Source organism: Bufo gargarizans, chromosome 9, assembly GCF_014858855.1.
Source record: "Bufo gargarizans isolate SCDJY-AF-19 chromosome 9, ASM1485885v1, whole genome shotgun sequence".
NCBI classification, from domain to species: domain Eukaryota; kingdom Metazoa; phylum Chordata; class Amphibia; order Anura; family Bufonidae; genus Bufo; species Bufo gargarizans.
Window position 1 is genome coordinate 189,942,081 of NC_058088.1, and position 22,348 is coordinate 189,964,428.

Consider the following 22,348-nt stretch of genomic DNA (forward strand, 5'->3'; position numbering starts at 1 on the left):
ACGACAAGAGGGGAGTGAGGGGGGGAGTCAGCTGACTACCCTGTGACTGTCAGGGAGCCCGGAAGAGGCAGCTGGCTGCCGGTGGGGTTACTGCTGCTCCTGGTCTAGACCCCCCTACACCGTCATGTTTGCGCCAGATGAGGAAGATGCTGACTTTTTGTCCCCTACTGGAGGGTAAGTGGCCCTTGAGAGAGGCGGGAGGGCCCCCCATGTTACTGTGAAGGAGGCTTCCTGTTAGTAAATTGACTGACATTCAGTAAAAGACCATGGAGGCTGCGGCCTCAGTGTGGAACTATAAGTGCCAGCAGCCTGTGAATGATGAGAGTTGTAGTTACACTGCCCAGGTCTACGATATGACCTGAGACCCTGTTAAAAGCGGTTGTGTCATTGGCGCCGCTCTGTCAGGTCGCTCCATCCTCTCGGTTAGCGGAAACAGTCATCATGGCAGTCACGTGGCGGTCTGGACCCTGGAGCTCCGCCAAACAGATTGTAAAAAAAAAAAAAAAAAAATACTTTTCCTAATATACTTTATGTATCCATTCTTCACCAACATCTCCGCTAGCTGTCAGTGAATAGAAGCGTCTTGCATTTTGATGGTTGCCGTGGTCTACAACTGCCAGCGATTCTATACAGCAGTAACGCTGGGAGTTGTAGTGCTTGCAGTCTGCATCAGACAGGCCCCAGTGCCTCGATATAGCGCACCCACTGGCTCCTTCCTGCCATGAATGGACGCCTTGACGCGCCAATCAGCCCTGGCGTCAGGTTCCCTTTCATTGGCGCCACAAGGAAAAGCATTGGTTCTGTGCGGATGGGGAAATCGCATGAAGAGCAATTCCCCAATACAATAACATGAAGATGTCATCCCAATAGCGGAGATCTTGCAGCTCGATGGCAACCGCGGATCTGTGTCTTTCAGACGTGGCGGGGGTCGGTGCGCTGAGACCCCCCGCCCCAGTGATAGCTAGAATAAAGGGGGCTCAGCTCTGCATAACAGGGGCACAGACGGGCCAATAGGATGCATCACAGTCCAGGGACCGCAGAGGCGGAGACCTCTATGGTCAGCCCCCCCCCCCCCCTCATCTGAAATGGCTGATAACAGAGAACAGCAGCCTGTAGACTTTCAGCTCCTCATCCTTATGTTCTTGGATCAGGTCCCAGGGAGGAAGCGATGGCGAGAAGTGCAAAAAGCAGAACTTCAGGACAATCGCTGATCTGCAGTGTGTCTGATCGAGGCTCGGGTGATCTGAGCAGTCATGGGGCCTTGCCCAAGCGGCTCCGGTGTGCCCCCCCCCCCCCCCCCCCCCGCGCTTTCCTTGCCCCAACGGCTTTAGGATAAATCGCTGCCCCCCTGGTGGTCGGTCATCACTGATGAGCATAGGACAGGGGATGGAATCATCGCCCCCTGGTGGCTGGTTATCCGTGATGAGGATGGGGCAGTGATAGAATCATCGCCCCCTAGTGGTTGGTTACCACTGTAGTGTATGGGGCAGTGATTGATTCATCGCCCCCTGGTGGCTTGTTCTCCATAGGTGAAGAAATGACTCTCTGCCCCCTAGTGGTCACTTATCCAGGAAAGTGATCTACCGATGTGTGCCGCCCCCTAGTGGCTGTGTATACTATTAGGGTCAGCACTGGGTCCCTGCACAGGGTACAAGCCCCTCATTGTTTCAGGAAATTGAGGAAATGAGCGGCTGCTGTCAGATGATCGGCATTAGTGACATTGGGGCAGACCTCCTGCTGCCAGTCCTCGCTCCTCTCCGGCCGCACAGGGATGCAGCAGGCTCGGCGGTAGAATTTGTCGTAGAGGTGACAGATACCACGTGCAGGTGCCGGGCCGCGCCGCCCGCTGGTGCCAGTTTTGCACTGGAAATGGGTCCAGGAGAAGCAGCAGAGAGCGCGTCCCGACCGTGGAAGACCGACTACTGCTGGCACGAGAAGCATGGGTCAGTGCAACGCGGCAGATAGGAGGCCGCAACCATAGGCGCTTTATGTATTGTCATTTTAAGATCTCTGATTGCTGTCAGTGAAGTGGGAACATTACTGTTCACTTTAGCGACTAAAAACCTGTCCTATGTTTCACAGCTGAGGGTTTGTTTCACTTGCATCCAACTCTTTTGCTTCCAAGCTGATACATTCTACCTGATACATTGTAAAAGAATGAAAGGTTCTGTCACTTTCTGATTTACTTTTCGGCTTGCTGTGAGTGAATGGAAACATCAGACCTCTACACACCTAATACTTCTCTCATCTAAGGGTTTGTTACAGTTGTATCCGGTCTTGACAACCCTGTGCAGCTCCGGACTGATGCAATGCAACAAACTATCAGGGCAGATGTGGATTTGGCTCACATAGGGTGGTGTCGACCGGATGCAATTGCGACGGATTCTCAGCCGTGAGAAGAATGAGATCTGTTCAGGTTCTGGATGAGAAGAAGAATGTTCTCCTTTGCTGACAACAAGCAGAGATTTTGGAAATGAAATTATAAGAAAAGTCATTTCTGCTTATGTTTTAGTTCTATCTGTTCCTGGGAAAGCTGAGCGGCAACCAGTATGACCCAGCTATGACTCGATGGGCTCCCACCTGTCATTCCTCTCTGACAGTCAGGACTCCTGGAAAGCTGGGTGCCGCCCCTGCTGCATTGGTGATCACCCAGCTTTTCCAATGACTCTTCTGTTCATTTCCTAGGGCGAAGCTGGCCTCTCTGTTTGGGATTGACCAGAGCGTCTCTGCGCAGGGGAACGAGTCCTTCCAGTACACTGCGCCAAAGCAGCCGAAGAAGGGCGCGGTGCCAGCGGGTGAGGAAGCAGGACTCCTGCTCGGGATGGGGGGTTAAACCTTTGAAGCAATTGTGGGAGCCGGCAGGGGGTCTGAGGAAGGGCGGCGGCCGAGCAGAAATAATATCCGCACTCTGCTCACGTCTCTTTATTACTTCTCCAGGTACAAAACCCCCCAAAGCGCCCGGAGCCGGCGCTGCGCCATCCGTCCTCTACGCTACAGCGGTCCACGCCTATAAATAGTGAGTACAGACCGCCACGCACCTTGTCGTGTCCGGTGTATACCGCCACAGTATACATATATAGTATGACTTACTAGCAGAATAGTGAGTGCAGCTCTGGAGTATAATACAGGATGTAACTCAGGATCAGTACAGGATAAGTAATGTATGTACACAGTGACTGCACCAGCAGAATAGTGAGTGCAGCTCTGGAGTATAATACAGGATGTAACTCAGGATCAGTACAGGATAAGTAATGTATGTACACAGTGACTGCACCAGCAGAATAGTGAGTGCAGCTCTGGAGAATAATACAGGATGTAATTCAGGATCAGTATAGGATAAGTAATGTAATGTATGTACACAGTGACTGCACCAGCAGAATAGTGAGTGCAGCTCTGGAGTATAATACAGGATGTAACTCAGGATCAGTACAGGATAAGTAATGTATGTACACAGTGACTGCACCAGCAGAATAGTGAGTGCAGCTCTGGAGTATAATACAGGATGTAACTCAGGATCAGTACAGGATAAGTAATGTATGTACACAGTGACTGCAGCAGCAGAATAGTGAGTGCAGCTCTGGAGTATAATACAGGATGTAACTCAGGATCAGTACAGGATAAGTAATGTAATGTATGTACACAGGGAGTGCACCAGCAGAATAGTGAGTGCAGCTCTGGAGTATAATACAGGATGTAACTCGGGATCAGTACAGGATAAGTAATGTATGTACACAGTGACTGCACCAGCAGAATACGGAGTGCAGCTCTGGAGTATAATACAGGATGTAACTCAGGATCAGTACATGGATAAGTAATGTATGTACACAGTGACTGCACCAGCAGAATAGTGAGTGCAGCTCTGGAGTATAATACAGGATGTAATTCAGGATCAGTATAGGATAAGTAATGTAATGTATGTACACAGTGACTGCACCAGCAGAATAGTGAGTGCAGCTCTGGAGTATAATACAGGATGTAACTCAAGATCAGTACAGGATAAGTAATGTATGTACACAGTGACTGCAGCAGCAGAATAGTGAGTGCAGCTCTGGAGTATAATACAGGATGTAACTCAGGATCAGTACAGGATAAGTAATGTAATGTATGTACACAGGGAGTGCACCAGCAGAATAGTGAGTGCAGCTCTGGAGTATAATACAGGATGTAACTCAGGATCAGTACAGGATAAGTAATGTATGTACACAGTGACTGCACCAGCAGAATAACGAGTGCAGCTCTGGAGTATAATACAGGATGTAACTCAGGATCAGTACAGGATAAGTAATGTATGTACACAGTGACTGCAGCAGCAGAATAGTGAGTGCAGCTCTGGAGTATAATACAGGATGTAACTCAGGATCAGTATAGGATAAGTAATGTATGTACATGGTGACTGCACCAGCAGAATAGTGAGTGCAGCTCTGGAGTATAATACAGGATGTAACTCGGGATCAGTACAGGATAAGTAATGTATGTACACAGTGACTGCACCAGCAGAATAGTGAGTGCAGCTCTGGAGTATAATACAGGATGTAACTTAGGATCAGTACAGGATAAGTAATGCATGTACACAGTGACTGCACCAGCAGAATAGTGAGTGCAGCTCTGGAGTATAATACAGGATGTAACTTAGGATCAGTACAGGATAAGTAATGTATGTACACAGTGACTGCACCAGCAGAATAGTGAGTGCAGCTCTGGAGTATAATACAGGATTCAGGATCAGTACAGGATAAGTAATGTATGTACACAGCGACTGCACCAGCAGAAGAGTGAGTACAGCTCTGGAGTATAATGCAGGTTATAACTGTATGTTACATTCTGGATAGACTGGGCCTGATGTTTTCGCTTGTCTCTCCTTGTACAGTGTGACTGGACAGTACGTGAAGCAGGGCAAGTTTGGGGCAGCAGTTCTGGGTAATCACACTACTAAGGAGGTAAGTATAGGAACAGAAATGGAGGCGCAGTGTTGCATATACATAACCTGATGCCTCGGGAAGGCTGTACAGCTCTGTGACCCCCCCCCCCCCTCTGCTTTATACTGCAGTACAGAATCCTGCTCTACATCAGCCAGCAGCAGCCGGTCACCACAGTCAGGATACATCCGGGATTTGTCTTCACAGTAAGTCATTATATGGGATACCCTGTGTAATCCCAGTGTCAATGTTTTATTGTTCCTCCTCAGAGCCCATAGAACAATGCAGGTTGTTAGGACCTGAAATAGAGCCGTCACTTATCCAGGTGAGGAGCTGCCAGATCTGGAGATCTTCAGGACCTGGAACATCACTCCATCTCAGGTTATATGGTGGGAGGGGCGACCAAAATAGTCGCAAAATGACCCTTTAATGTCCGTCACCTTTGTTATGTCCACTGCAGAACCTAAGGGGGAGGAGCATGACACAGGAAGTCCTTTTTGTCATGCTCCGCCCCTGCACTGGGCATAACGCATATGGTGAGAGTCTTTGCAGAGAGATGTATTTGGACCCCAGGAAAGCTGGATCACAACCCCTGCTGGGGCCACATTGGTTGTCACCCAGCTTTTGGAGAATTGGACGTAACCTCTGAATTAGGATCGCAGAACATAAGTGGCCGTACCCCTGGGCGACCCCCTTTAAGATGATGCTTGCGTGCCTTCTGCTCTCTGCAGGTCCAGCTGAATAACTATGCGGCTTTCTATGATGACCAGAGGCAGAGTTGGTCTATTATGTTCGAGTCTGAGACGAGCGCCGTGGAATTCAGTAAACAGGTGACCCACATATATAATGTGTGTGTGTGTGTGTGTGTGTGTATACTGATCGGCCGTGTCTGACACACCACGCCTGCCGCAGGTCTGCCTCGCCAAGTCTAACAGCGCCATGTCCATAGAGGCCGTGGTCTCCCAGGATCTTCTCCCCGGAGACGGACAAGCAGCAGAAGTAGGAGACTTAATGGAAGTGGCCTACACGGGCTGGTTACTCCAGAACCACGGAATCGGACAGGTACCAGAATTTACTGACGTCCGTCAGTGACTGAGCACAGCGTCTTCCCGTGATCTATAGCAGTCAGTACATGATAGGATGCTTAAAGGGGAAGTCCAGCCAATGACCTAGGTGTGGATTCATGCTTCTAATGACGTGGTCTCCTGCAGTGATTTAGAGAAGTGATGGAGATCTGAGACCCCTGGATTTTACCGCCGCTCACTACTTTATCCCATTCTGATGATTTTTCAGATGTTCGACTCCAACGTTCAGAAGGACAAATTGCTGCGTCTGAAGCTCGGCTCCGGAAAAGTGATCAAGGTGACTTCCGCTTTCCAGTCTTGTATGGAATTGATTTGAGCAGTGCTATAGTCTGAATTAAAGGGGTTGGCCCATCTCTAGGTACCAGAATTTACTGACGTCTGTCGGCGACTGAGCATCCATAAGACATTGTCTAGGAGAGGGGTGCGCAACCTGCGGCATGCGGCCCCCAGAGCCAAGGTTTGCTGCCCCCGTCCTCCTGGACAGAAACGCAGATGATGGTGTGATCAGCTGTGTTTCTGCCATGAGCGCCGCACTGGAGCAGGACGGGCCCTCGGCTGTCGGTGACAGCGGTGCCAGCGCTTCTCCTCGGCGAGCTATGCAGGGTGGACCCCGCTTGGGGGCAGAGGATCCCAGAGCTGCAGGGTCCGGAGACACCGCTGGCTGATTTCCCCTGTAACTGGGGCTCCTTTGGATGTACTGCTCTTGCAGGATGGGTGACTTTTTCTCTCTTTGTCGTCAGGCCTGGGAGGATGGCATGCTAGGGATGAAGAAAGGGGGCAAACGGCTTCTGGTGATCCCTCCCGCACTCGGATATGGCTCTCAGGGCCTGACCGGCAGAATTCCCGCCAACGCCACCCTGGTCTTCGAGGTGGAAGTGAAGCGGGTGAGTGACCTGTTCTGAATGGGTTTTCAATCATTTACTTTCAGGCCTGTCGGCGCCTCGGGAGGTAAACATGGCGGACGTCGCTGTGACTGTATTAGAGCGTCAATATCCAGCGTTCTCCTTTTCAGATGAAGCAGAAGGAGCAGGGAGGTGACCGGCAGAGCGTCGGTTCCCGCGATTCCCCAGTGTCCATTACAGACAGTATTACTGCTGAGAGTCTTCCCCAGCCGCCGACATCGGTGCCGCCAAAACCCGGGTACGTGCAGATGCCCGCTTGCGGTGCCACCAACATGGCCGCCGTTATAGAACTCCTACCAAGCTGTCCCCAACTAATTTGTTCTCTTCTCCAGGGATCCAGATGTTCGTGCCAAGTCCAACTCCATCAGTGAGCAGCTGGCAGTAAGTGACCGCGCTCCCCTCCCTCGGCGCCGATACATTCTGGGTTATTCTTGATCTTTGGCTCTTCCATTGTTTGGCAGAATCCAGACCTGGCGAAGGCCAAGCTCATCTCCCGTATGGCAAGAATGGGGCAGCCCATGTTACCCTTCCTGGCAGGAAGTTCCCCCCCGCAGCCAGACTCCAGTGACTCAGAAATGGAGGTAACGTGGACTTCTGATATTGACACAATCGTAAAGCTTAAAGGGGTTCTCCGGGCCTCTACCTGTAGAGAGCAGCACTTACCCTTCTGTCACTCCACCGATTCCACGGTCTTGGCAGGGATCACGTGACTGCCCGACCGGCCGCACGGTCAGTTGGGCTTCTTCCTGTTCGGCTACGTCTCCGTCATGCAGCTGAACAGGAAGAAAGAGGAGCACAGGTCGGAGCCCGCAGGAGGTCGGAGGAGTGACGGAAGGGTAGGTGCTGCTCTCCAAGTGTCTTCTCTCCTCAAGAGGCTTTTTTAAGGTCCAATCCCAGAGAACCCCTGACATCTTTCTATAGACTTCGCATTTTTCAGTTCATCATCACTCTTTTTTCAAGATCTCTGCTTGCTTTGAGTGACCTGAGACATTCCTGACAACCCATGCTAAGCCAATGCTTCTCACAGCAGAGAATTTGCCACAGTTGTATCCAGTCCTGGAAATTCTATGTGCACAATGTAGCAAACTGTCGGGGTGAGAAACAGATTTGCCGAGTTTTTGCTCGAGCAGACTGATACATTGCAACGAGTCCATCAGCTGTGACTGGTTGTAGGTCTTGTACCAACCTTTGTATGGAAATATCGGGGCAGATTTATTCTTGATCCTAATAATCAGCGCCAAATCGACTACGGTAGCCGATGCAAGGTGATACCTTTGGGTCGTTGGTCTGACTTCATACCACCTGCCAAAATTTTGGCACATGGCGGTGTAACTTAAGCCGCTCCCACCTTCCAAAAAAAGCCATACCCGTTTCCCAGTTGGCCTCGCTGATGGTGCCTGAGGCATGGTGTGTTCAGTAGAATTCTGACGCATCTTCACCCTATTGTTTCATGTCACCATTTTTTGTTTTTTCAGGATCTCTGCTTGCCATCTGTGAATGGAGACATAAATTCAATTAGAAAGAACCTTTCAGGAGCCGTGCCGCCTGAATCCAAAATTCATCTTTTCCATTGTCATTGCTTTTTATAGGACCCCCACACTCAGAGAATTTCGCCACATCCCGCAGCGCCGCTCCCTTTCCGGCCGACCCCACAGATGAGCTACCCTCCTCATATAGCAGCTCCAGGTAACGTGTGTGTTCACCGGTCACCCCTGATCCGCCCCAGGTTGTTCTTTGACTGATCGCCTCTGTCATTTGCAGCCCCTCAGCATCAGCCAGTGCCGGGTCTCCCCGCCTCATCTGCCGCCTTGTTACCCATGGGGCACCTTCCTTCTCAGGCCGCTCCCGGCTTCCAGGTAACCTGACGTAACTGTGGCCCCATCTAGTGGTGGATTTGACTACTGCAATGGTTACATTCTATTTTCAGATTAGCATCAATCTTGTTGGAAAAATCCAGAATAAACTGTAATTTTATATATACAGACGTGGACAAAATTGTTGGTACCCTTTGGTCAATGAAAGAAAAAGTCACAATGGTCACAGAAATAACTTTAATCTGACAAAAGTAATAATAAATTAAAATTCTATAAATGTTAACCAATGAAAGTCAGACATTGTTTTTCAACCATGCTTCAACAGAATTATGTAAAAAAATAAACTCATGAAACAGGCATGGACAAAAATGATGGTACCCCTAACTTAATATTTTGTTGCGCAACCTTTTGAGGCAATCACTGCAATCAAACGCTTCCTGTAACTGTCAATGAGACATCTGCACCTCTCAGCAGGTATTTTGGCCCACTCCTCATGAGCAAACTGCTCCAGTTGTGTCCGGTTTGAAGGGTGCCTTTTCCAGACTGCATGTTTCAGCTCCTTCCAAAGATGCTCAATAGGATTGAGGTCAGGGCTCATAGAAGGCCACTTTAGAATAGTCCAATTTTTTCCTCTTAGCCATTCTTGGGTCTTTTTAGCGGTGTGTTTTGGGTCATTGTCCTGTTGCAAGACCCATGACCTGCGACTGAGACCAAGCTTTCTGACACTGGCTAGTACATTTCTCTCTAGAATTCCTTGATAGTCTTGAGATTTCATTGTACCCTGCACAGATTCAAGACACCCTGTGCCAGACGCAGCAAAGCAGCCCCAGAACATAACAGAGCCTCCTCCATGTTTCACAGTAGGGACAGTGTTCTTTTCTTGATATGCTTCATTTTTTCGTCTGTGAACATACAGCTGATGTGCCTTGGCAAAAACTTCGATTTTTGTCTCATCTGTCCACAGGACATTCTCCCAGAAGCTTTGTGGCTTGTCAACATGTAGTTTGGCATATTCCAGTCTTGCTTTTTTATGATTCGTTTTCAACAATGGTGTCCTCCTTGGTCGTCTCCCATGTAGTCCACTTTGGCTCAAACAACGACGGATGGTGCGATCTGACACTGATGTTCCTTGAGCATGAAGTTCACCTTGAATCTCTTTAGAAGTCTTTCTAGGCTCTTTTGTTACCATTCGGATTATCCGTCTCTTAGATTTGTCATCAATTTTCCTCCTGCGGCCACGTCCAGGGAGGTTGGCTACAGTCCCATGGATCTTAAACTTATGAATAATATGTGCAACTGTACTCACAGGAACATCTAGTTGCTTGGAGATGGTCTTATAGCCTTTACCTTTAACATGCTTGTCTATAATTTTCTTTCTGATCTCTTGAGACAGCTCTTTCCTTTGCTTCCTCTGGTCCATGTCGAGTGTGGTACACACCATATCACCAAACAACACAGTGATTACCTGGAGCCATATATATAGGCCCAATGGCTGATTACAAGGTTGTAGACACCTGTGATGCTAATTAGTGGACACACCTTGAATTAACATGTCCCTTTGGTCACATTATGTTCTGTGTTTTCTAGGGGTACCATCATTTTTGTCCATGCCTGTTTCATGAGTTTATTTTTTTACATAATTCTGTTGAAGCATGGTTGAAAAACAATGTCTGACTTTCATTGGTTAACATTTATAGAATTTTAATTTATTATTACTTTTGTCAGATTAAAGTTATTTCTGTGACCATTGTGACTTTTTCTTTCATTGACCAAAGGGTACCAACAATTTTGTCCACGTCTGTATATTTTTTTTTTAAATAAAACTATTCATATTTTACTAATTCACCAATCACTGCTGGTTAGTCAACTGAGCATCCTTCAAAAGGGCAATGCTTCTACATTATAACCTGTGGACTACTATTGTACTTGATAAGATATCGCTATCCATTATCTTTCAGCCATATACCGGAATCCAGTATACGTACCAGCATAACCCTGCATCCCAGCTGCAGCCGGTGGGCCCCGTCTACCCTGCACCCGTTCAGCAGCCTGCTACTTACCAAGGTACTAACGGTGTCATTTGTGCCGAAACTAAGAAACTGCAGCGTTGGTTAACTTGATGAGATTTGCTTAGCCTGGTTACAACTGTGGCAAACCCTCAGCTGTGCGAAGTAGTAGACTCTGTCTTTAGAAGGGCTGTGTCACTTGTAATAGCGCTGGCCACTAAAAGGACCGAACCCTCTATGGCAGGGATGGCCAACCTGCGGCTCTTCAGCTGTTGCAAAACTACAACTCCCAGCATGCCGAGTCAGGCTACAGCAGGGCATGGTGGGAGTTGTACTTTTACAACTGCTGGAGAGCAGCAGGTGGGCCAGCCCTGCTCTATGGATCCTAAATCTATAGGATCTGCCAATCTGTGTTTGGATCCTTTTGAGCCCCCTTCCACTGACAGCAAGCAGAGATCATATAGTTCAAACACAAAATCAATCCTACTTGTATTGACGAATGAGAGCATGATGGTTGCCCCCCGCGTGACGGCAGTTGCTGTCTGATATACCAGTTATCATGGCTGCCGCTCAGTGTAGTTCCGTCTCTTCCACCGCAGGCGATGTCACTTCTTTCCTGATGACGGAGGCGCGGCAGCAGAGCACCGAGATCCGAATGGCCATCGGCAAAGTCATTGATAAAATAGACAACCTGGCCTCTAGGGTATGGAGACCCCCGCCATGTTTTGTTCTGTTGCTACCTCTGCTGCTTGTCATCTCACTTTCTTGCCTGTCAGGTGGACAATATACATAAGGAAAATTCAGCTGGAGCCTCACACCTGCTGCCCGGAATATCCTCCATCACCATGGAAAGCGCCATGATCATGAATAATATCCAACGTATCATCCAGGTGAGAAGGCGCAGGGGCTGACGCGTACCCATTGAAATATCACCAGGTCTGTGACATCAGATGTCGGCAGGAAATAGTCTCTCAGCTGTACCGGGAACCAATCGCAGCTCTGCAATTGTTGGGGGTCCGAGGAAGCGATGGAGTGCCATCACTTGTAAGGGTTCGGCCATAAGTCGATGTTGTGCGTGACATGTACCCAACCATTGCAGTGCATCAGGGCAGCTATAGAAACGAATGGAGTCACAGTGCGACGTTTCTATGACTGTCCTGCTACATTGCAATACCTGGGTGCGTGACACTTATCGCGCCCAAAATCGCCTTGTAGTCAAACCCTAATGGTGGAAAGGAAAATGGCCACCAATTCACAGAGTATTTTGTACGTTTCATTTTCAGGAAAATGAACGTTTGAAGCAGGAAGTTCTGGAGAAGAGCAGCCGGATAGAGGAGCAAAACGTGAAGATCGGGGAACTTATAAACCGCAACCAGAGGTATTCACGTGCAGTGCTGCCATCTAGAGGCCGTAACTAGGAATGACGTCTGCCAGTTGTATTTCTCCATTCACCATCTGTATCTTCTCCGGCAGGTACGTTGAACAGAGTAATATGTTAATGGAACAAAGGAACGACTCTCTGAATACTTCAACTGAGAGCACACAAGCTAAGATGCTCCATGCCATGCAGGAAAAGGTATTTCTAAGCTGCCGCAGCTCCATTTACCATTCCCTTACCACAGCAATAATACTAGATTTTTAAAGGAAAACGCCATGGTTAGCAATGTTGTGTCCAATCAGCCAATAGGAACTCCTCATTCTGCTTCTCAGCTTCTTGCAAGGAGGCGACATGTCTGCAGATCCATCTCCTTCTACTGATATACCTAATAAGATACTTCCTCTATGTACAAGAATATAATTGCTGTAATACTGCCTCCTATGTACAAGAATATAACTACTATAATACTGCCTCCTATGTACAAGAATATAACTACTATAATACTGCTCCTATGTACAAGAATATAACTGCTATAATACTGCTCCTATGTACAAGAATATAACTACTATAATACTGCTCCTATGTACAAGAATATAACTGCTATAATACTGCTCCTATGTACAAGAATATAACTACTATAATACTGCCTCATATATACAGGAATATAACTGCTATAATACTGCTCCTATGTACAAGAATATAACTACTATAATACTGCTCCTATGTACAAGAATATAACTACTATAATACTGCCTCCTATGTACAAGAATATAACTACTATAATACTGCCTCCTATGTACAAGAATATAACTACTATAATACTGCCTCCTATGTACAAGAATATAACTACTATAATACTGCCTCCTATGTACAAGAATATAACTACTATAATACTGCCTCCTATGTACAAGACTATAACTACTATAATACTGCTCCTATGTACAAGAATATAACTACTATAATACTGCTTCTATGTACAAGAATATAACTACTATAATACTGCCTCCTATGTACAAGAATATAACTACTATAATACTGCCTCCTATGTACAAGAATATAACTACTATAATACTGCCTCCTGTGCACAAGAATATAACTACTATAATACTGCTCCTATGTACAAGAATATAACTACTATAATACTGCTCCTATGTACAAGAATATAACTACTATAATACTGCTCCTATGTACAAGACTATAACTACTATAATACTGCTCCTATGTACAAGAATATAACTACTATAATACTGCCCCTATGTACAAGAATATAACTACTATAATACTGCTCCTATGTACAAGAATATAACTACTATAATACTGCTCCTATGTACAAGAATATAACTACTATAATACTGCCTCCTATGTACAAGAATATAACTACTATAATACTGCCTCCTATGTATAAGAATATAACTACTATAATACTGCCTCCTATGTACAAGAATATAACTACTATAATACTGCCTCCTATGTACAAGAATATAACTACTATAATACTGCCTCCTATGTACAAGAATATAACTACTATAATACTGCTCCTATGTACAAGAATATAACTACTATAATACTGCTCCTATGTACAAGAATATAACTACTATAATACTGCTCCTATGTACAAGAATATAACTACTATAATACTGCCCCTATGTACAGGAATATAACTACTATAATACTGCCTCCTATGTACAAGGATATAACTACTATAATACTGCCTCCTGTGTACAAGAATATAACTACTATAATACTGCTCCTATGTACAAGAATATAACTACTATAATACTGCCTCCTGTGTACAAGAATATAACTACTATAATACTGCCTCCTATGTACAAGGATATAACTACTATAATACTGCCTCCTGTGTACAAGGATATAACTACTATAATACTGCCTCCTATGTACAAGAATATAACTACTATAATACTGCCTCCTATGTACAAGAATATAACTACTATAATACTGCCTCCTATGTACAAGGATATAACTACTATAATACTGGCTCCTGTGTACTATAATACCGCTACTGCTTGTATCTGTCTGGTATGTTCTCTGGCCGCTCTGTGCTTTGCTTGTTCTCACTGTCGCCGCTTTCTCTTTCCCAGCATGCTTTGCACATGGATCTGGGCGGGTATCAGGTGAGGTCTGTGGGGATTTCTTTCTTACGGTTTCTCATATTCTATTTGTCTTGCTGAGATCAGTGGTGCAATCCTTCAGCCCAGAGATCTCTCCACCTCTTTGAAGACTACAACTCTCATCATGCCTTGACATCTGCAGATTGCAGACTGCTGCCTTATCCTCAGTAGGACGGCTTTTATTGGGTCACTCATCATCCGCTCCTTGTTGCAGGTGAAAGTAGCAGAAGATCTCGCCTCCGCCACCGGCCAGCTATCCCGGCTCCAGCTGGAGGTTGCAGCATACCAGAAGAAGGAGATGGATCTGCGGACGCAGCTCGCCGCCTCCTTGCAAGAAGCCGAGAAGTGTCGCGTGGAGCTCAGCTCATTGCAGGCGCAGCTGATAGGTAAGTGCACGCTCCTCTGGGGTCCTCTGGGGGTCCGACACGTGGCAGTCTTGTGATTTCCTGCATTCCTAGAGATGAAAGAGACGTCGGAGCAGACCAAAAACCGAGCCAAGACTGAGAAGGACAGCCGCCGGAGCCTGGAGCTGAGGCTGACCGCCTTAGAAGAAGAGATCTCAGACTTGAAGATAGAAAGGGACAACCTTGAGAAGGTGAATGTTCTCAACAAGTGTCCTACAATGAAAAAATACAGACCTCATACCTCGCGCCTCCCTGTGCCCACAGTTTCTTAATTAACTGATTCGTTGCTGGAAATCTCTGTATTGACTTGGATAACAGTTGTCGCAATACCAGACGCAACCAGTGGTCAGGAGTGGCGCTATTTCTGGGAAAAATGCAGCCATGTTTTTCTAATCTAAGATGGCTCCTTTTAGGGGTGGGGTGGGGGTCCCTCTTTACAGAGGTTCTTAGCCTCCATGTAATGTGTCATGGAAATCGCCAGCTGAGCTTGTGTGTATTCACTACATGCGATGTGAACAAGCAGAGCTGCAGTGTAAGGCATGGAGATTTTACTCTACCTGTATCGTATGTGATGCAGAGCCTGTCGGAGAGAAAGAAGAAGTCTCAGCAGGAGCGGCAGCGGGCGGACGAGGAACAGGAGGAGCTGCGACGAACCTTCCAAGAAGAGATCGAGAACCTGAGGAGGCAGCTGAAGAAAAGCCGCGAGCAGGCAACTGCTGAACAGGTCAGTAGGGGGCACGGTGGGGGTGGTGGTTCCATCGCCATGTTGGTTCTTCTGATATCCCGAGGTTCACTTACTTTCTTGTCGTCCTGTCGGTGTGAAGCTGTCGTCCTCATCCTCCCGGGAGCTCGAGGAGCAGGTGATGGAGCTGCAGGACCAGGTCGCCCAGTTACAGCCCCTGAGAGACAAGGTGGTCCTGGCTTCCCTTCTATAGTCTTAGGGTTGGGCGGCACAAAATGTGGGTCATCTGACCGTTTTATGTCCCCTTTTGCAGTGCGCCCAGTTGCAGAATCGGATAACCTCCCTGAACGAGCAGCTCGGAGAGGTCCGCGCACGAGAAGGCGATCTGCTGGCTGCGAAACGGCGAGCGGAGGAGGTGAGGGGATTGGCTTAGATGAATGTGGTTGATGGATTGCAGTCAGTGAATGGAAACATCCTTGTGTGTACCCAAAGGCTGTGCAGGTCTTGAGTGATGAGCTGTGCCCTCGTGTCCGTCCTCCGCCTCAGGATTTAAATCTTTGACGTTTCCATTCACTGACAGCAAGCAAGTTGCACAGCTCTTCATCAAACCATTTTGACAGGAGAACTGGCTCTGCCCTCTGCTGTATTCTCCCTGTTGAAATGGACGGCGCCTCCGCTTCAGATGTGAACAGAGCCATACTGACATCGAATCCGAAACCAATAGCAACCGCTGAGATTGTAACATTGTATCACGAGTTGCTATGTGATTTTATTATTATATTATAAAAAAAAAATTATATTCCCTTTGATCATATTTGCGCTCTATTACCCTGTCCGGCCTGGTTCGACCGCCATGAGCAGAAATTATCCCGGCTACAGGAGGGCGCGGCGCAGCTGGAGCCTCTGAGACTGCAGGTAAGTCGTCCACCGCCTGAGCCGTCCTGACAACACGTGATCCATGTGCTGATTGTGCCGTGTCCCCCCCCCCCCCCCCAGTGCTCACAGCTCCAGGCTCAGGTCGCCTCGTTAACGCAGCAGCTTGGAGACGCCCACGTGCTTAAAGATGAAGGGCGTCCGATCGGCGATCCTGCCGAGGAGGTGAGACATCATGTTTGCTTACATCTATTAGTGAGGCCTGGGATGGATTGCGGTAACCTTTAGGGGGGACCCTACTTCAGATGGGCCCCCAATCAACATACCATACAAATGCCTATTAAACCACATACTTCCTGTGCCTCAGCGATCGGTAATCTATGGTTCTCCAGCTGGTGGGAAACTACGACTCCCAGCATGGTCTGGCAGCCTGCAGTATCTGGAGAACCACAGATTGCAGATTTCTGTACGTAATCCTTCTGGGGGGGGGGGGGGGGTCACTCTTCAAATATGACGGGTGCAGCCTGTAATGCAGGGTGCTGGTTCTCCTCCGCAGGTGAAGAAGATCATGAACGGAGTCTTTCAGTCCCTCAGAAAGGAGTTTGACTTGGAGGAATCGTACAGCGGCCGGGCGGTGCTGGGGACCATCATGAGCACCATAAAGGTAATGGACACTGCTGGGGTTCCTGAGTTTGTTACAATGGGTCAGTTTAGGTACGAGCTGTCAGCCTGTGTGGCTGTGTGTAGTTGCATGAATGCCCGATAGGTGCGTGTCCCACCTCTGGGAATAGAGTGGTGACTGCTCCATTCGCCATTATGGGAGTTTCGAAAATGGCCGATCACTTATAAATTTTCGGAACTCCCATAGAAGTGAATGGAGAAGCCTCCGTTCACAGCGGCAATGAGGGGTCTCCGTTCTCAAGACAGGTGCGGATGTCCAGGTGGAAGTTCCCCTTTAAAGGGGTTGTCTGAGATTTTGATGGCCCCGTCCTTAGGAAAGGTTATCAATATCGGATTGGTGGGGGTCCATCACCCCGTCCTGGTCACTCGTCGCTGTTTAAAGAGGCTGTGGTGAGCGATGCGGCCTCGTCCTAGTCGTGTGATGTCACCGTATATCGGTCACGTGGCCTAGACGCTGCACAGCTGATATCTAATGGGTGACACTGTGCTTAGTAAGCCATGAGGAGGCCACAGCACTCGCCAGAGGGCCACAGCCCTTCCAAACTGCTAAACGGCGGGGTGCTAGGGGTCGGACCCCCACCAATCAGATACTGATGACCTGCTCTGAGGATAGGCCATCAATATAAAAATCCCAGACAACCCCTTTTTAAATAAATTTGGCTTATGCCATGTATGCCACTTATTTGGGTGGAATTTGTGCCACATTTATAGTTCTGTTTATGTCAGTGGGTCTAAGCAAGCAGAGATCTTAAAATCTGGAGGGGCTCCAATTGCATAGGTCGGAGAGCGTCTTAATAAATTATTTTTTTATTGTATTTTTTTTAGGCGACCACGCTGCAATTGCTCAAAAAAAAAACTCAGGATGAGCAACCTGCAGGAAGCAGCAGTGAAGAAGAAGAGGAGGAGGAGGAGGATGGTGAGGAGGAGGAGGATGAAGGCGCTGCACACCCTGAGCCACATGTTCCGACTGGACAGACTGAGGAGCCTTCTAAGACTGGACAGACTGAGGAGCCTTCTAAGACTGGACAGACTGAGGAGCCTTCTAAGACTGGACAGACTGAGGAGCCTTCTAAGACTGGACAGACTGAGGAGCCTTCTAAGACTGGACAGACTGAGGAGCCTTCTAAGACTGGACAGACTGAGGAGCCTTCTAAGACTGGACAGACTGAGGAGCCTTCTAAGACTGGACAGACTGAGGAGCCTTCTAAGACTGGACAGACTGAGGAGCCTTCTAAGACTGGACAGACTGAGGAGCCTTCTAAGAGTAAAGAAGAGGTCAATGGGTACCCAAACCAAGAAGCCTCCACAGCGGTGGAGGAGCACCAGGAAGAAGAGGTGGTGAAGGTGATCGAGGAGGACCTGGACACCCCGTCGGCTCTCGTACACATGGTCTCCAGTGATCTGCCAGAGTCCAGTATTGTGACCCATGTGGAGGAGGTAATCGGAGAATCTCGACAGTCCAGGAAAACTATCGGTAATGATACTGGTGAGGACCTGAAGGAAGAATCTGAAGAACCTAAAGCTGCCTTATCTGAGAGCAAGGACTCGGAGGACTCGAAACTGGAAGATCCACCTCCGCTTGGAAGTGATGAGGAAAGTAGCAGCCCCCTGCCTCCAAAGGAAGAGCTCCCAGCCCTGCGCTCTATGGGAAGCCCTGAGACAAAGGGGAAGGACTACGTCGGTGAGAAGACGCCTAATGTCAGGTTAGTTACGGCTTTCCCAGACCGCAGTAGGGCAGACCTCCCTATGAATGCAGGGGTACAGTATGTCATGTGGCCAGGGGGTCCGATCCAGGTTTGTATGGTGGACAGTGGCGCTCCTTTTCTCCACCCCATGGCTGGTCCTGCTCTGGTGATTTACTAGTGGTTCTGTGGGCTGGTGATAGCTTGGCCACCACGACGTGTCTGAGCTCATTGAATATCTGTTTCCTTTCAGTCTGGCCGACTCTGATGGAGAGGACTTGTTTGAAGCTGCGTCTCCTGCCACCAAAGAGAAACAGCAGGAAGAAGAAGAGGAGGAACTGGTAAGTCTCCACACCCCATTCACCTAAATGGAAGATATTGTCAGTAACCACCATGACCTTGGATTGCCTGAATGAGGCATGGGGGGGTATCTCAAACCTCATTGAAGTTGAATATGAATTTTCACATATAATCACTCGCATAAATCATGGAAGTCATATTTTAGTGATCTGGATTAATTAATACTTAGCTTTTATTATAGCATTATAAAATAAATGAGATTTGTCCCTCAAATAAGAAAAGGTAGGTAACCAAGAATTGCTCACAGTGTCCCACACTCAGGCGGGACTTTAACTGAAGGCAATAGTATAGTGTCCACAATGATGCAAATGATGTCGGACAAAAAGGTAACAGGTGTGCTTATACACTAGTATCCTAAGGCCTGAGGACAACTAACACAGTGTGTATTTGTATCCAAGCCACAGGATGGTTTGGGATGGTGGCATATAAATGCGCCAGCATCTCATGCATCAATAGCGGACGTATGATACAACGACAGATAATTCACAACACAAAACATATGCACAGCGACAAACAAAACACAAATAATGTCATGGGTGCATGGAAGTCCATGTAAAACAATGTACACAGATGCACCCACAGCATAAGGTGCACGGCGGCACCGCTTTGAAAAAACCAGGTGTCCTACCGTACAGGATTGAGATACTCGGGACACCTTTTTGCTTCGGTCTTTCCGGACAGGGTGGTCCGTTGAGGCAGTTGGAGGATACTGTGAAGGGGATCACATGAAGATATTCCTTAATGTCCCTAATTGGCCCTCACAGCCCTACAATAAGCCTCTAGATCTAGCCACGGGGTGTCCCACTAGTTGGGCCCCCGTCCGGAACCTAACCCTGGAATTGTGGTCCCTATATGGCCCTAAAAGGATCCCTACATGCACGTTTCTGAGGTAGAGGAATGAACCCCTCCTCTCATCAGGGGAATGTGATTTCTATGGGCCAAAAGATATAGCTTTATTTGCCAAGGATAATCAAGGGCAAATACAGAAAAAAGAAAGAAAGAGAGCCACCAAAAATGGTAGCTCTCAAATAGAGTGAAGCGCACAGGTAGGTGCACAACAGACAACGGGAATATGGGAAAGAGGACAGATGAAAAAGACCCCCTCCCTTTTAGAATAGGGTTAAGCGCACAGGTAGGTGCACAACAAATAGCGGTAAAGAGGGAAAGGAGGATAGATGGAAGCGCCCCCTCTCTTCTTATGGTGCACAGGTTGGTGCCGCAGGCATGAATGTTACCTGATTACCGCTATTTGTTGTGCACCTACCTGTGCGCTTCACCCTATTCTAAAAGGGAGGGGGTCTTTTTCATCTGTCCTCTTTCCCATATTCCCGTTGTCTGTTGTGCACCTACCTGTGCGCTTCACTCTATTTGAGAGCTACCATTTTTGGTGGCTCTCTTTCTTTCTTTTTTCTGTATTTGCCCTTGATTATCCTTGGCAAATAAAGCTATATCTTTTGGCCCATAGAAATCACATTCCCCTGATGAGAGGAGGGGTTCATTCCTCTACCTCAGAAACGTGCATGTAGGGATCCTTTTAGGGCCATATAGGGACCACAATTCCAGGGTTAGGTTCCGGACGGGGGCCCAACTAGTGGGACACCCCGTGGCTAGATCTAGAGGCTTATTGTAGGGCTGTGAGGGCCAATTAGGGACATTAAGGAATATCTTCATGTGATCCCCTTCACAGTATCCTCCAACTGCCTCAACGGACCACCCTGTCCGGAAAGACCGAAGCAAAAAGGTGTCCCGAGTATCTCAATCCTGTACGGTAGGACACCTGGTTTTTTCAAAGCGGTGCCGCCGTGCACCTTATGCTGTGGGTGCATCTGTGTACATTGTTTTACATGGACTTCCATGCACCCATGACATTATTTGTGTTTTGTTTGTCGCTGTGCATATGTTTTGTGTTATGAATTATCTGTCGTTGTATCATACGTCCGCTATTGATGCATGAGATGCTGGCGCATTTATATGCCACCATCCCAAACCATCCTGTGGCTTGGATACGAATACACACTGTGTTAGTTGTCTTCAGGCCTTAGGATACTAGTGTATAAGCACACCTGTTACCTTTTTGTCCGACATCATTTGCATCATTGTGGACACTATACTATTGCCTTCAGTTAAAGTCCCGCCTGAGTGTGGGACACTGTGAGCAATTCTTGGTTACCTACCTTTTCTTATTTGAGGGACAAATCTCAGCTTTTATTATAGCATTATAAAATAAATAAGTATTAATTAATCCGTATCTCAAACCTCATGCCTCCATCGTGTCACTTATAGGGAAAGACTTTTCTTTTTCTACACCCGACTTGTGTCTTCCATCTTTAGAGCATGAAGGGACGTCCTCCCCCGGCTCCTCTCTTTGGAGACGACGATGAAGAAGACGACCTGGACTGGTTGGGGTAATCTGTGATCTCCAGGTCTTAAAGGTGAACCTCATAAATGAACTGCACAGCAACATCCTAAGCACACGAGAGCGCCAGCCCCCGAAAACTGGAGGAACCATGAACTGTCACAAAAGCCACGTCTGCCCCTGAGGTCAGCGCCAAGGGATCCTCGTCTTATTGTCTATGTCCTGGTATAATGTGATTGACTACAGACTGGTATCTACACTTGATGTAATCCGACATCAGTGCCTTCAGGTAGAGCACCCAGAATGCACTGCAGGAAGGTACATGTGACCCAGAATGCACTGCAGGAAGGAGCTCGTGACCCAGAATGCACTGCAGGAAGGAGCTCGTGACCCAGAATGCACTGCAGGAAGGAGCTCGTGACCCAGAATGCACTGCAGGAAAGGTACTCGTGACCCAGAATGCACTGCAGGAAAGGTACACGTGACCCAGAATGCACTGCAGGAAGGAGCTCGTGACCCAGAATGCACTGCAGGAAGGAGCTCGTGACCCAGAATGCACTGCAGGAAGGAGCTTGTGACCCAGAATGCACTGCAGGAAGGAGCTCGTGACCCAGAATGCACTGCAGGAAGGAGCTCGTGACCCAGAATGCACTGCAGGAAAGGTACACGTGACCCAGAATGCACTGCAGGAAAGGTACACGTGACCCAGAATGCACTGCAGGAAAGGTACACGTGACCCAGAATGCACTGCAGGAAAGGTACACGTGACCCAGAATGCACTGCAGGAAAGGTACACGTGACCCAGAATGCACTGCAGGAAAGGTGCTCGTGACCCAGAATGCACTGCAGGAGTGAGTTTATTACCCGGAATGCTTTGCAGGAAGGTGCTCGTGACCCATAATCCAGTGCGGGAGGTAGTGCGGGTTCAGTTACCTCTGCAGGGTGCGATGAGGCGCTCTGCATCTCCGTGTCTTATGTTACTAACCAGATGCAGATTCTGACGCCGCTCGTTCCCTTGTATGTTTTTATACTCTGTAGCACATTGTACTTCAATTAAACAAGTTCGGCAGTGTCGGA

The 22,348-nt window shown here is 47.9% G+C and overlaps 1 protein-coding gene across 2 annotated transcripts; it reads left to right on the plus strand.

The window, feature by feature from the left end:
* The first annotated feature begins 6 nt into the window (after window positions 1-6).
* FKBP15 (FKBP prolyl isomerase family member 15) lies at window positions 7-22,348 on the plus strand. 2 transcript variants are annotated; one of them, XR_006391234.1, is made up of 31 exons: window positions 7-174; window positions 2,686-2,795; window positions 2,938-3,016; window positions 4,868-4,937; window positions 5,048-5,122; window positions 5,648-5,746; window positions 5,829-5,978; window positions 6,210-6,278; window positions 6,742-6,885; window positions 7,014-7,141; window positions 7,236-7,284; window positions 7,365-7,484; window positions 8,493-8,589; window positions 8,665-8,759; window positions 10,676-10,781; window positions 11,323-11,426; window positions 11,500-11,613; window positions 12,007-12,101; window positions 12,197-12,299; window positions 14,448-14,619; window positions 14,692-14,828; window positions 15,215-15,361; window positions 15,462-15,548; window positions 15,633-15,734; window positions 16,181-16,234; window positions 16,316-16,417; window positions 16,749-16,856; window positions 17,699-18,576; window positions 18,809-18,896; window positions 21,247-22,061; window positions 22,094-22,348. XR_006391234.1 is itself a non-coding variant. In XM_044305887.1 (30 exons), the coding sequence occupies exons 1-30, from the start codon at window positions 125-127 to the stop codon at window positions 21,322-21,324; spliced, it is 3,810 nt and encodes a 1,269-aa protein (XP_044161822.1). In that variant the 5' UTR covers window positions 7-124; the 3' UTR covers window positions 21,325-22,348. The 2 variants fall into 2 exon arrangements, 1 of the variants encoding a protein (XP_044161822.1); XM_044305887.1 differs by having other exon boundaries at window positions 21,247-22,348.